Source organism: Diadema antillarum, unplaced genomic scaffold, assembly GCF_040938485.1.
Source record: "Diadema antillarum isolate AM-2024a unplaced genomic scaffold, OU_Dant_1.0 scf00000112, whole genome shotgun sequence".
NCBI lineage: Eukaryota > Metazoa > Echinodermata > Echinoidea > Diadematoida > Diadematidae > Diadema > Diadema antillarum.
In genome coordinates this window covers 4,166,085-4,181,642 of record NW_027271001.1, presented here as the reverse complement: position 1 = coordinate 4,181,642, position 15,558 = coordinate 4,166,085, and the positions used below count along the sequence as shown (strand labels likewise).

At 38.6% G+C, this 15,558-nt stretch overlaps 1 protein-coding gene across 1 annotated transcript; it reads left to right on the top strand.

The window, feature by feature from the left end:
* Positions 1-817: 817 nt before the first annotated feature.
* On the top strand, positions 818-14,201 carry LOC139719636 (S-adenosylmethionine-dependent methyltransferase Rv2258c-like). Its single transcript, XM_071631042.1, has 5 exons — positions 818-1,009; positions 8,997-9,214; positions 10,427-10,638; positions 11,906-12,028; positions 13,286-14,201. Exons 2-5 carry the CDS (start codon positions 9,024-9,026, stop codon positions 13,858-13,860), a joined length of 1,101 nt encoding a protein of 366 aa, XP_071487143.1. The 5' UTR covers positions 818-1,009; positions 8,997-9,023; the 3' UTR covers positions 13,861-14,201.
* Positions 14,202-15,558: the final 1,357 nt, after the last annotated feature.

Below are 15,558 nucleotides of genomic sequence, written 5' to 3'. Positions count from 1 at the left end.
AACATCTGGATTACAATGTATAACGTGTACATGAATCGAAAAAGAAAATACATACGTATAACGTCATTTACGAATTAAATGAATATTGTTCTAACAAAAAAAAAAAAAAGCAATTTAAAATTCACCCCCCCCCCCAAAAAAAAAAAAAATATATATATATATATATATATATACGAACATGACAAAATGACTGTCATTTTAAGCGGTTGCTTGACTTCTTTTGGAGCTTGTGTAATTTGGACCAGGTTGTAGTTTACATTCTGTTATCATTGTTTGCTTTCTCACGTACCAAAGTCCACCAAACTTTTCAGTCGATATACAAGGGCCTGCATAATAAATATCAACGATCGATAGGGCTTGAGTCTGGTATTTTAACCTTCTAAACTTATGGCCAGCAGTACAACAACTGTACTTTGTCTTTTGTACTTTGTGAAGACAATTATTATTCCGAAGCATCATTGGTGGTACACAAATCTCATTGATGAAGAATACTACTTACAAGAGTGTCGCATGCTATGGGGTTCGCCGTGCATCCTTGACCTCGGACGAGGGAAGTGCAAGGGAGCAGTATATCTTCCTACTCTAACCATTTCCATATGGCATAAAATCTAGGCACTCACTTAGTCCCATCGGCCTCGCCTTGTTGAACTGTTCACACCTAATTTTTGTCCGAGACGGGATACGAAAATCAAAACAGCTCCCTCTTTCGTGTGCGAATATTCGTTGTGATGTCATATAGTTATTGGAAGAACGACGAGATAAGACTGGAAACCAGGCCAGGTAGACAGCAAGGTATTTTCAACGACGATTCAAGAAAGGGCCATGATAGCAGGAAGATGTGCAGCTGTGCTGTGTGTTTGACCACCTGGTTTGACCACCTCCCTGCTGTTATGCGATGCAGAGCAGACTCCCGATAGTTCCCGCTTGCAGAATTTGCAGTCTCCTGCTCTCACGTGCACCTTCCGACAGATCCAAGGCATAGTTCCAATAATTCCGCTGCAGAACAAAGGTGAGAGGTAAGCTTCGAGCCCTCGACTTGTATTTGCCCTTCTACTACTCGTTCTGATAAAACATATCATTAAATGCAAGGTAGTTCTTTTCGCTGAGACGATTGTGAGCCTCCACGACAAAACTGCGTTGAATGAATCGCATTTCATTATTTTGACAAGTTGCTATCGCCGTCGCGTCGGCCGCAACAGCTCGCGGCGCGGCGAACAGTACATTATGCTTTTATCACATGTGGTGCTTGATCATTTTTACGCTAAGGTTGGTCCCTGGGAGCAGAGAGGTAGCTTGAAGCGTTGATCGGGAGGTGAGACTCACTCCTGACGACAATTTAAATACACACAAAAAAATTGTATACCGTGGAGCTAATGTGTGTATATAGTGCTTTTTTTTTCAAACGCAAAGGAAGGGGGCCCTACAGTATAGAGATATTAGCATTAAGCTAACCAAGTTTTTACATCCAAAGTGTCTCTTTCATGAAAAGCCTCGAAATTGTGAGATTTTGTAACTTTCTTACGAACGATGCCGAAAATTTATTTTGTCCACCTGACACAACTGATACATTGTATAAATAACGGGAATGTATAAACGATACGCCATACACCCTGTTCCTTTGATCCCCTTTTCTCTCAATCTGTCTCCTGTTTTTTTTTTTTTTTTTTGGTATAGTTTAGCTGTTAATTTGACTTTTATTTCCAGAGAGAAAGCATCGTGGCGTTTTATTGAACACTGGGACTGTCGCCACACGAAGCGAGAGATATCGATTATCATTAATAGTTCAAGTTCAAGTTTAAGTTCGAATTTTTCGTTTTTTCCACTATAAAGTAATATAAACATAAATCTCACTTTCTTGAGTGACAGAAATGATGCATGTTAATTTGCACAAAGAAAACAACAATAATAGGAAAAACTAACAGTATCAATACATTGCAATTGTTGCCGAGGTATAACGAAAGTGAAAGAATTGTCAATATGCACTGTGTGAAAAAACGGAGACACTCACTAAAAAGACAATTAATGCTTGTAGATTGTGGGCCCCTCTTGTATTAAAAACTCGATGCAAAATTTGACTGAATATAGCAACAAAGCAGCACGAAAAGTTTGGCATAAAAAGTTTAGCAGCCCACTAAGAAACAGTGGCATAGGGCCTTACCATGCATGGAGATACTGTTTGCAGTCTCTCCGTCACCACGAGTCATGGATAGCCCAATGAACTTTGCGAAAAAAAAAGTGAACAGAGAGAAACACATAAAAATTAATGTAAACATGTTTGGACGGCAATGACACATTGATGATGGAATAATTAGTCTGTATAGTCTTATTGTCCGATGTCCAATCAAAATTAATGATGATATCAATATCCCCTCAGCCCCACCATTATACTAAATTTCTAATTTCTCCAAGTGGCGAATTTCAAGACTACACCAATTTGTAGATAGTAAAATTCATGTGCAGTATACTTGATCTGTCCCATAGATTTATAATTATCTTTTCTTCCCGGCGTAGTAAATATCCACCGTTACTACTTTTCCCATACTGTGTCGCACTTCGCTATAAATGCATGCAGGCTATCGCTATTCGTTTAACCTGTCTTTTTCCTACATGTATTTGATTTGAATCAAAGTAATTATCAAATCAATGTTTCATTCTTTTCACTTTTCTCCGCGTGTGTATATATGCGTGTGTAATACATGTGAGTGCCCGCGCTGATTATGGCAGTGGTGCGAGTATGTGTGCATGTCATATACATAATAGGCATCCTGTATTGTAGTATGTTCCATGTGCCTCATAGTACGTATACAAAGGGCAAAGTTTTTATTTGAACTGTGCAGTGCAAAGGCACGCTTTAATACATTTTGTTCATTCATGGCATTCTCAACATCGCTATGCGTGGCCGCATGACAATCTTGAATACGGGTGTCATATATAAAGTTTATAATAATTTGTCTAATGTATTTCTCTTCAGATTACTTGAAGACACCCACAAAAACATTCTGATCAAGATTCAGTAAATGACGTACTCGGTCAATCATTACTGAAGTATACTGATTTACGATTAACAAAGGCACCTTCCCCTTAGACTGATGAAAACTTTCACGCTTCCATGTTGTTATGATTAACAAAGGACATTACAAGAAAACGTGCAAGTTGCATGTTCAATAGATATAGGCACTGCTAGGGGAAGGTGCATTCCTGTTCATTTTTTCAGTCATAATTATATATCTTTAGGTACTTTGCCAGTAGACAGAGCAGAGTATGATGTCGTCGACAGAATGTTGGTCTGGAAGGTTTTCTGTGTATCCAAGTATTAGAAAAAAATATCGTAGAATTATAATGGCATGTAATATTGAGATATTTTTTGGGGGGTCACATCATGAGTAATGATCAGGGTACTATGAGTCAATACAAATCAATGGGCATTTGCATTACATTATAATTTAGTTCTAAAAACATTCTTCCAAACGCAGTCTGTTCAGTGTTAGGTTGGTACTTCCCTTCCCCTTTCGAACAGCGGATATCTCCAAATCTTTCTCTATTTTTAGTAGAGCACCTTGACTGTATCACCCGCTGGCAGGAACTGTTAAGGAAGTAGCGTTCTGTCTTTTATATACCATTATTCCTTTTTTACTTAAAAAAATTCGACACACAGTTCCAAAGGTAATTTTTAAGAAATTGAAATAATGATGAATTTATATCAAACCCACCGAAGATACAACAAGCGTATATCTAGGTACAGTATAGACTATGGGTTATCCCAAGTGTCTTGCTTGTCTGTCTAATCAACAGCGACAACATAGTTAATTGATTCTAAAGATCTATGTTAATGGAGAACGAATTGAAGAATGGTACTTTGGCAGCCCATTGTTCTGTTGCTGAAGACAGAGACAAACATTGTAAACACATAGATAGCGATACATTGTACATACTAGATGTAGGAACGGTTACATCAAGGAGGTGGAAGGCCAAGTCCCCTGTTACATTGTGCCCAATGTTGAGGCAGCGTACAATATGACCATGGAGCTACTAATATTCTCTGTTAGTTAGCTCCATGGTATGACCATTATGCATCTTTTGACAGAGGCTCCATTTGCAGCCATGTCCTTTTTTTTCCCCTCGGTATTCATTATTGATATGCATTCTACCTGAATGTGTTAATTGTTTACAAAACAAATACTATACGAAACGTGACACTTCATGACATTGTATCAAAGAGTGCTATCATCAAAATGAAGATATTTAAAAAAAAATGAAACTGCCACCCTGCCCCGCCCAACTTTAGGTATAGGCCTAGTTATTATTCAAATGCTTTTAGATCATTTTCCAATTAACGATAATGTGTGATTGCGTCGATACTAATAAGGATATGAATGAAACATTCCTATATATACTCAATCGATATGCATTACGCACATTGAATAAGAATCAATGGTATGAAACAAACAATAATCTTTCCCTATATTAATTCCCTTTATGTATAATTGCTTTTTTTTTTACCCACTATAATAATTGGCCCTCCTCCCGAACCCCCGTGCACCCCTTTTTCCTCCATCCGTTTACCTCCTACAATATTACTCCTTTGAACTATAATAGTCTGGTCCTATTCTTGTTCCTCAACCACAAACACACACTCCACACACCCGCGAACATACCACAAAACACCACCCTTACACAACAAACCTGTACACACACACATTTTTTGGTTTTATGATATTCTTTATTTGAATTTCATCGATTATAAGGTCCATGTTTACGATGTAATTAATATGAACAAAATTAAGGAGCTTTATTCTTCTCCCTATTATTCTTTTAACAATAACATACACACACACGCACGCACACACAAACATACACACTAGCACCTTCGTTTGAATGAAAGAAACAGAGTTCTGAAGAGAATTAAGATTTTTCCTGCTTTTGTGAGCACTTTCAAAACGTGTGATTTCTGTATTTTATGTACCGCACACACTACCACGCGTCGCTCTGATTTTTTTTTCCAGCTTTTCAGGTCAGTAGTTCTATCATTGCCCTGGGAATGTCCATTGTCTGGTATGGAAGTATAAAAATCTCTACTTCCCTAGTCTGCACTAGGAAAATTGGCCTTGTTTGCAGCCAGAATGAAAGGCCACAAATACGTCGTCACAACAACTATAGTATAACAGCATTTCGTTATAAATAGCTGCGTGGAAGTAGAAATCGGTACTTGCGCTTTTTTTATTTGGGCCGCGATTGTCCAACTGTTCTGTACGCAGTTACAACTCCATGTACAATATTGTATTAGGCCTGTATTTCTCTTCAACCCGTGTTCATGAACACACTTTCGGGAGTTTTTTGTTTTGCTCCGTGCAAGACAGTCAATGTACACTAGTTACGTAATAGCTCTTTGTTATGTGTCCTTAATATACGAGCACTCTTTTTGTATGGAGATGACAACGAGGCAAGATGACAGCAATGTTCTACGAGGACACTCCCACTGTGACTCGCCACAGCTATCATAGCGACAGTATAGATTGATCGAGACATTATTTTTGCAGCTTTAACAGAGCAGCCCAGAAGACTGCGCGAGACAAAATAATTACAGCGCCAGGTGTAATTACATGCTAAATGTATCGTGTACGAAACTGTATCCTTCCCACTTGTTAAATCGACTATAGTCTATAGATTTTCTCCTCTCTCCCTCTCCTTCCACTGTGTCCTCTCTCTATATATAATGAATACTAAGTAATATGAATATGAATAGACTATACAAACACACACACACACACATACATATAGATATGTTTTATATACATGTATATATATATGTATGTATATATATATATATATATATATATATATATATATATATATACATAGTCGAGACAATGATTTCCCGCCACAAGACAGCCACAAGACACCCAAGTAACTCACACGTCTGCTTAGCAGATAATATGAGGAAGCCAAGGTCAAAAGCTTCGTAACAGCCGGCTTCATGCGACATCTATTGTTTTTGTCATCATTACATTGTCTCGACTATCTTCCTAAGATGACAGAGGCGTACGGTACGAGTATCAGCATCATCGCACAATATATATAGGCATATATATATATATATATATATATATATTTAAAGGCCCATACGTTATGTATGTATATAATTAGGGCCTATATATTATAACATAACTCAAGGTCATGCATGCTGTCAACACCAAGGCAGGTACTTTATAGGCAAGCTCGTCTATAGTACGTTCTTGTCAATACCAGCAGTTTATTTTTGACACACAAATTATCGGGCTCCTCGCCCTTCATCAGGCTGGGGGTGTTTCATAAAGCTGTTCGTAACGTTACGAACGACTTGCGAGCGACTGGTGATCAGTTCTTGTGCTGAATTATTGAAATTCTAATGTAAGTATAGCACTCCTATAGCTTTTTGGTTTCTCCTGAATAATAATTATATATATATATATATATAATATATATATATATATGTATATATATATATATATATATATATATATATATTTCTTAGCTCTGTGAGACATTTTTATTACGTCCGGAGAGGAAGGAGGTTATCATTTCACTGGCGTCTGTGTTGTTTGTTTGTGTAAATAACTCAAAAAGTTGTGGACGGATTTGCATGAAAAGTTGATAATGACAAGAGGAACAGAATTACATATTTTGGTAGTAATTCGGGAATATTTATGGAATTTTGAAGGATTACAAAAATATTTATTGATGTTATTATAATTGTCATTATCATTTATTTTGTATTTATTTATTTCTTATTAATGTATTTATTTATTTGATTATTTATTTATTTATTTATTTGTTTTACAGATGCGGTCAATAAACTTGGGAGTTCAAGCTGCGCGTATTTGAGGTTTGCATAAGTTTATACTCTATAAGAAAGCGCATGCTCTGCTCGGGCGAGACGGCGCGCAGCTGCAGTGCTGGGAAGATGACGACGAAACGAAAAGGTTTCTATGTATGTACTAGTGTTGGGAAAATGGACGATTTTCAGCATGTATGGATGGAAATTAATTGCTTGGCGGAGGTCTCCGCTCTCGGAGTGCTTCTCTTGTTATAGACATTATAGGTTCGTTGTACAGTATGTATTTTATATCATAATCTATCTCTAACTCTCTCTCTATCTCTTTATATGTATGTATTAATTTATTTGTATATTCATATATACATACATACACTGGACAGCAAAAGAAAGTACCCACTTCTGTCAAAGGCTGCACACAAAAATTCACCACCTAAAAATAAACATTTTTTTTACATGTATGCTGCAATATCCATTAGTAATCACACACCCAATAGCAAGTGATTATCTTTATTACAAAGAAAAAATGACTTGCACAGCATCTTGGTCATTGAATCAAAAGTCACAAAATGTAACAGAATGAGCCTTACAAGCCTTACAAGACGTGTAATTTACCTGATGGAAGCTTGCTTAGACCAGAGGAAAGTAACGTCCAGTCTGAAGAGCTAACCGATTTTATTCTGAGAATTAGCATAATCAATGTTCAAATTTGTATATCCATTGGGACAGTTATATCCGTCGAGAAAATAGTTTGTTGAGAATTGAAATGTGCTCAATGCTGTAAAGCAGAGCATATTAGGCGTACCTGTGTTTTGGCACAGAAACACACCACTTTGTCAGTCTGCCTGAAGATCGCGACAGCGTGAAACCGCCGGTAGCAGATAAGGCACCAAAACACAGGTATATATATATATATATATATATATATATATATATATATATAGATATATATATATAACAATGATTTGGTAAGTGTTTGTGTGTGTGCCTAATTCATGGATAATTATGAAAATATTATACAAGGTAACGAGTAGATATAGAGACATGAATGAAAGCATCCATACATTATCCTGATATGACGGTATTCTGATAATGAGTATGTATGTAGGCCTTGAAAACGCTGAAAGTGCAGACAAGTTTAAAGCATTGCTTACCCTCCGGTAACTAACCTATTTAAGGAAACATAATATGTTTGTGAAAGGTATGAATTTTTTTTTTAGTTTTTGTGTTGTAATGACTGGATAAGGAGACTTACTTCAGTTTACTAACTAGTATGACATCATGTGAGTCCTGACAACAATATAAAGAAAAGAAATTCAACATATTTTCGCTTTTTTTAGCTAAATGAAAGAGCACTTGACTAACCCTTTCCAGAAAGCAGGAGGAATGATATTACCCTCAACCTTTGTCGAGAAAATGATTTTCTGTGTGTGTGCGTGTGTGTGTGTGTGGAATTCTTCTTTAATTTTCTTTGTATTGTTGTCCACATATTACTTCATAAACTCTAGTAGTCTCCTTATCCAGCCATTACAACACCAAACCTTTACAAATTCACTAACTTTTGCACCGATCTTCCTCTTAAACTTTCACTGATGTGTTCTACTAATGTTGCTGATATCACTCAATCCACATTGCTCCTTTGAAGGGATGGTACATAGATATTCTTTGAGATGGGGTATTCAGCTGATTTTAATTCTGCGAGATAAATACTTATGGAATAATTTGAACACGTACATTTCGAAATCGGTCTTGAAATGGCTGAGATCGTGGAGATATCAAAACAAACAAACAAACAAACAAACAAACAAACAAACAAACAAGTTACACAAAGTGGTTCCAAAAAAACATGGTCGAACTTTTTATGAAAGACCTGTTTGTTTCTTGATATTTAAGTCATTTTAAAACAGACTTTCATCAAATAAACTTGAATTTCTCCTAGAACTGTACGCTTGTTCATGTTTTGTCAGAGGTATCTCAATGTCTAAAAAAGTTGGAAATCTGAAGCCTCATCTCAATCAAAACTATACTATCCTTTGTAGAGCTATGTATAAGCGTTATTTATAATTATTATTATGTGAGCGAATGCACTGCCCATGCGTGCTTGAATTTTCATCACGATAAGATAGTGTGATGGTGCATAATCATATACTATTTTTTTTTCATTCACGTGGGCTTGCGTTACTAGGCGCTCTGACCTACCAAGCAAAGGAAAATGTCTGGAAAGTACGCCAACGAAACTTTCGAGGAGTTCTGCGGCCGCTTGGGAGGTATTATCTCCGACGGTCACCTGTCTCTGTGCATAGCACTCGGCGTGAGGAGTGGTCTCTTCGACGTGTTGGTCAAACATCAGGGAAACCCCATGACTTCGGAAGAATTGGCCAAGGCCGCAGGCTTGAAAGAGAGGTAGGCCTATATCATACTGCGAAATGTCAGGGTTCTCACCTCCCTGGGGATTTCTGATTGACAAATTGCCCTATACATCGACGTAAATAAGCACTGAATTGATCAGTGTTTTAGTAGTAGCCATGATAAAAAGTCATGGGCGTACTATACTCAAGCCGGATTCGAACCTACGACCTCCTGATCACCGGACAGGCGTCATCTCCACTAGACCACCGAGCTTTCGCCCGACAGCAAGTGTTGGTTCAAATCCCTATAGCATGCAGCGGGTACTGCTTTGTTATTCAAATTCATGAAATTCTTCCGTCGAGATGTTTTCATTGCAACTGATTGACAAATTTCCCTACATCGACGTAAATAAGCACTGAATTGATCAGTGTTTTAGTAGTAGCCATGATAAAATAATCATGGGCGTACATACTCAAGCAGGATTCGAACCTACGACCTTCTGATCACCTCCTGGTCACCGGAGATCAGGAGGTCGTAGGTTCGAATCCTGCTCGCGTATGTACGCCCATGATTTTTTTTTTATCATGGCTACTACTAAAACACTGATCAATTCAGTGCTTATTTACGTCGATGTACATCGAATCCAAATCGTGAAGATGAAAATGTAGGAGACGAAAAGCAGAAGAAATTCTTTACAGACTGTGGATCGGCGGATATACCTCACTACCACAGTGCCTGCTTTTCTCAACGTTAAGATACGAAGGGATTCATTTGATTCGCTTCATGCTTCTGCTTTAGAATTGTTGAATTTATATTATCAAAGTTTCTGTTTGAATATTCCATTTTTGTTACGGTATCAGATTGACTTTGATGTCCCCCCCCCCCCCGGGGGGGGGGGGGAGTCTGGGTGTCGCTCACTGTTGGATACAAAAAAGCCATATAATAAAATCATCTTTCCAGGTCTTTGTTAAAATACGTTTCTGGTGTTACTTGGTGATACTGACCTGATTATGATTGTCTCTAACATATAAGACCCATTTTCATATCATTATCATAGTTCAAGAAATTATATGTCATTCACAATGACGTGATAATACAGGACACGCTATAATCCTTCCACGAGATATTGCACTATGGAAATCTGGCTCCTTTGTAGTAAACAAACTTTGAATTGTGCATAATACAGTGAGTCGAGGTGAAAAATCTAACTTTGTCGTTCCACAATCATCTTCCTTCCCTGGTCGTTGATGTCGTGATTCTGCTAAGGTACGTCCGCGAGTGGTTAGGCGCCATGACGTGTTCCCACATCGTCGATCTGGACGCGACGGGGCGACGTTACCACCTGCCGGCCCGTCGAGCCGGATGTTTCGAGGATGGGAACCCAGCTTACGGCACCACTCAGTTCTCCCTGAGCGTCCCGATCTTGAGCGAGGTCTTCAACAACATGTCTGAATCAATCAAGGCTGACGGCCCACGAGGTGAGATGGCTAATGGGACAGACAGACTGATATAGACAGACTTACTGACTGACAAGCAAACAGGCGGACTATACTGAAAGACAGACAGACAGACAGGCAGACGTGACATAGATTGATATACTGATTGACAGGCAAACTTCCGGAGTAGTGTTCAGACAGACTTGACAGACAGACTGATCGACAAACATACAGACTGACTGAGAGTCAGGCAGATAGGCAGACAGACAGACAGACAGACAGAAAGAAAGAAAGAAGGGTTTACCTGGGAAGTGTTTGAAATATAAACTTGCTGACAGAAGCAAACTTCAGATAGATTCATCGAAGACTGACTTAAGTAGGAACAGTTTGACAGACAGGCCACAACCTGCCATACTGTCATACATGATGGCGGTGAGTTTGATCAGTCGGTATACATAGCGCGTCTGCCTCACGATCCAAAAGGACCCCGGTTCTATTCCCGAGTCCCACTGAGCAGTGTTGTGTATAATTTGACTGTCCCCTCTAGTAAAATGCAAAACATTCTGTCCCTCTGATAGGACATAAAATGGAGCCCCTCCCCCACGCCTTGTGTGAGAGAGTCACAACTAATGCACATTATCATCGCAAAGAGCAGGGCGTTTGACCAGGTGGAGTGGTCCCGCCTTACATCCAACTGGACCCCATGGAAGACCAGCTATTGCACCTGAATATGGGCTATCCAGCCATCTTTTCAGATGGAAATGAAACACACACACACACACACACACACACAAACAAACAAGCAAACAAACATTCATTTTGACGGGCAAACCATGGAGTTAGTAGAAAGACACACGACGAGACTTGCACAGTGAGAGACTAAGGGGGTACATACCTCTTCGGAGAGACTAGCAAACTGATGCGCATAAAACACCCCATGACAGAGGGAAACAAACATTGTCTGCCAGACAAACTCATCGATGAAAGGACAAGAAGACAAAGTGAGTATAGAGCTGGTGAAAGATGAGGAAGATTTTTCTTCACGATGTCGATCACGATATCCTCCACCTTTGTCATTGTTTGTATAATAAGATACAATGAATTTGATGTTATGCACGTCATCGTTGCACGTGGAGTAAATTGTCTATTTCTTTTTATCGAGTACACTTGTTTGTAATTTTGATGCGAAAATTTTTCAATTTGACATAATAATTTCATTAACAAATACTGTATAACCTGTGATAACAAACTAAGACTAAAAACTGGAACTGATGTGTGTGTCCCTGCTCAAAACGCACGCTTGTGACAGGTTTGACGTTCGAAGCCTCCAAATCGTTCAACGAAGTCGACGAAAAATTTTCGGTGAAGTGGTACCAGGACTGCCTCTGCCAACAGTTCATCCCCTCCTACCCAGAGATCCAGGGGATGTTAGGTAAGGACAGCCTCATCATTTGATAAACTGTTCCATTATTTTCCATGTGTATGTATTATGTATTTTTTTAAAGGACAAGTTCACCTTCATAAACATAAGGATTGAGAAAATGCAACAATATTAGTAGAGCACATCAGTGAAAGTTTGAGGAAAATTGGACAATCGATGCAAAAGTTATGAATTTTTTAAATTTTTGTGTTGGAACCGCTGGATGAGGAGACTACTACAGCTTGTGAGTCATATGCGTACAACAGTATAAAGAAAATGTAAAAGAAAATTCAACATATTTTCACTTTTTTTCGCATAATAAAAGAGCACTTGACTTGCCTCTTTCTAAAGGCAGGGGGAATAATATTACCCATAACATTTGTCGGTAACGAGGCAGGGGAATGTGTACTTTTTTCAAAAGATGGAATTTCGTGAAATTCTCTTTATATTTTCCTTATATTGTTGTACGCATGTGACATCTAAGTTATTCATACACTGCAGTAGTCTTCTCATCCAGCGGGTACTGCACAAAAACTTCAAAAATTCATAACTTTTGAACGGATTGTTTGATTTTCCTCAAAATTTCAATGATGTGTTCTACTAATATTGCTACATTCTCTCAATCCTTATGTTTATGAAGGTGAACTTGTCCTTTAATGTCAAAAGCAGCTCCTGGCAATCCAGAAGCTTTACCCGAGACTTGTCGTATTATCCACTGCTCCATAATTTGCATTTCAAATACACGTATCAAAATGTGTTTTTACAGGAACATAATTATAGATAAAGGAAATAACACAGTACTACATTCAGAAAGAGAGGGAAAGAGAGAGCTATATATATATATATAGAGAGAGAGAGAGGGGGGGGGGGGGGGGGGCGAGAGACGGGTGTGGTGCAGACAGCCAGTACATGTATTATTTTCAACGCATCACTAAACCTTTACGATCGGGTTACTCAAATCAGTTTTCACCCAAACCTTTCTTTCCATCTCATGCTGCTGTGTCTACATTGACTAAGTCCTGTTTAATGACTTCGTTCGACTAACACTGTTCTTTACCCTTTTTAACTTTCTACTTACCTTTGGTAGTAAGTAGCAGAGTGGCAAATTTTATCCATAAAATTACGTAGAATGTGGCAATACAAATTATGATAGGTCTGTACGTGGTCGTGCCTCTGTGTATTTTTGTATCCATATACCGTGTATTCCAAAAAGCAATTTTGTATAGTTATATTGTTTTATAATGTGATTATGCTGTAAATGTCGTGCAGAACGCGGAATTCAAATGCTGGACTTGGGGTGCGGACGTGGGGTTGCGACTCGCACTCTGGCCAAGCAGTTCCCCAACAGTCACTTTACAGGGCTAGACATCCGAGAGGAAAACGTTAAGGAGGCCACTGAAGCTGCCGAGGCAATGGGACTGAAGAACGTGGAGTATGTGACGTGCGACGCCACCGGCATGTCGGCGGATTGGACCGACAAGTTCGACTACGTGTTCACTTTCAACGTCCTGCACGACACACCTCGCCCGGACACCATACTGGCCGACGTCCGGCGGGTGCTGAAGAAAGATGGCGGCCGACTGTCCGTCGTCGAGTTCGGCTCGCACTCCGAGCACGCCAAGAACATCGACAGCTACCCTTCCGCCGGCATGCTGTACACTGTCAGTCTGTTCCACTGCCTGCCCGTGTCGTACCAAGAGGAAGACAGCCTTGGGCTGGGCACGCTCTGGGGCAAGGACAAAGTGGTTGAGTTCCTGAAGCAGTGCGGCTTCGTCGTCAAGTCCGTCAGCGAAGTCCCCATGCTTCCCGAGGCTCACTTCCTGTGCGAAGTTGCCCAGAAGTAGTCAAAAGCCCTCACCGTTGATCATCAGACACACCTTCAACCGTCTTCGTCATCTGAAAGTTATTTGAGAAATCTAGATTTAAAAGAATAAATCTTTAAAAAACATTACATCGACTAATGGCAACAGACTTTTCCAATACAACGGCAATACAGTGATACAAGCATAATTCCCGCTCAGACTGTCATCATTAAAGCTAAAAAACAGTTCTCGGATGGGCTTGAAATTCATCTTCCACCATTTGGACTTTGCTTGCTATACATCGACATGGGCTAACAAGAAATTTACCCTTGCCGACGCAATTTGCCAGGATGATGAGCTGTTTTGGAGTATTTTGAGATTAAAAGTATAGAGTAATTTTGTTTGTAGTATTCGAATTTATTCAAGAAAAGCGCTCACTGTCCAGCGTTGTTTTTTTGTTTTTGTTTTAAAGATTATTTTATTTTCCATCAATGGAAATCACAATGTACAAACAAATTTATACTCTCTGCACCAGTTTCATAATCATTTTCATCAATGGAAACGAAATTTATACCAAAACTTAACATCAATTAATAAGCTTTAATACACTCTAATACATTTTTATTTTCACAATCCATGTAACATCTCTTTTTAAACCATTATTACACTTCTAATCCCTCATTCTCTTTTTAATTTCATTCCTTCATTACATTACAAATTTCATTAAATACATTATTAACCCCAAAATACTTTCTTTTCAACATTCATTCAATCCAACTTTAAGTATCAATATCGATTGATTGAAGTTTCATTCTAAAAAAAAACACACAAACAAACACAAACCACCCCGACCACCCCACCCCATTCCCCCTCCCCCTCCAAATCCCTATGATAGGTGCATGGTCCTTTAGGTAAAACTTTACGTGATGATCGATCGTGCCCCAGCAATCGTATTTCCATGCGATTGACTCCAACGCGAAAGATTGGAGAGTGTACTGCCGTTGTCAGAATTGTCAGTTATCGATATTCCATTATTTAAAAAAATAAATACTGAGCAACCACGATACACTATGCGCTGTAAATGTAATACTTCTGGCAAACCTTTTTGGCTAATATTTCGTACTTTGTATTTCGTCGTTACCCAACTGGAAACTGTGTTATACAGCGGTATTTCACACACTTCCATCCAACTGTGTACATTTCAGAGCAAATATCGACAGTTCGGTAGACGTAAATTATTTGATACCTATGTTTTCACTTTAGCCCTAAACAGGCCAGGCTTTTTGGCCTGTTCTGTGGCCAGGGGAGGATTGATTCAACCCCCCCCCCCCTCCGAGATCTCGGCAGTCGATTGCGCAATCGCCCTGAAAATTGGCACACTCATTACTTGTTGCATAATCTACAAAATTATGAAACCAAAAATGGAATTTTTCATTTTTCTAATTTTATATTAATTCATATGCGTGAAATCCTAAATTTTGCTCCAATTCAGAAAATAAAGCAAATTGCAGACTAATTTTTAGTGACATTATTCCTTGTATAGCATTCCAAACAGGGTACTTGAAAAAATTCTGGTATCAAAATGAATTTCTTATGTATTCTATTGATTAATGAATTTCTTATGTATTCCTTTGTTTTTCGACTTTTTCCACATAATTTATTACAGAACCTATTAAGCATTCTTATGCAAAAATTAATTGATTTTAGCCATTGAAAGTGAAAATAATATCTTTTTGAATA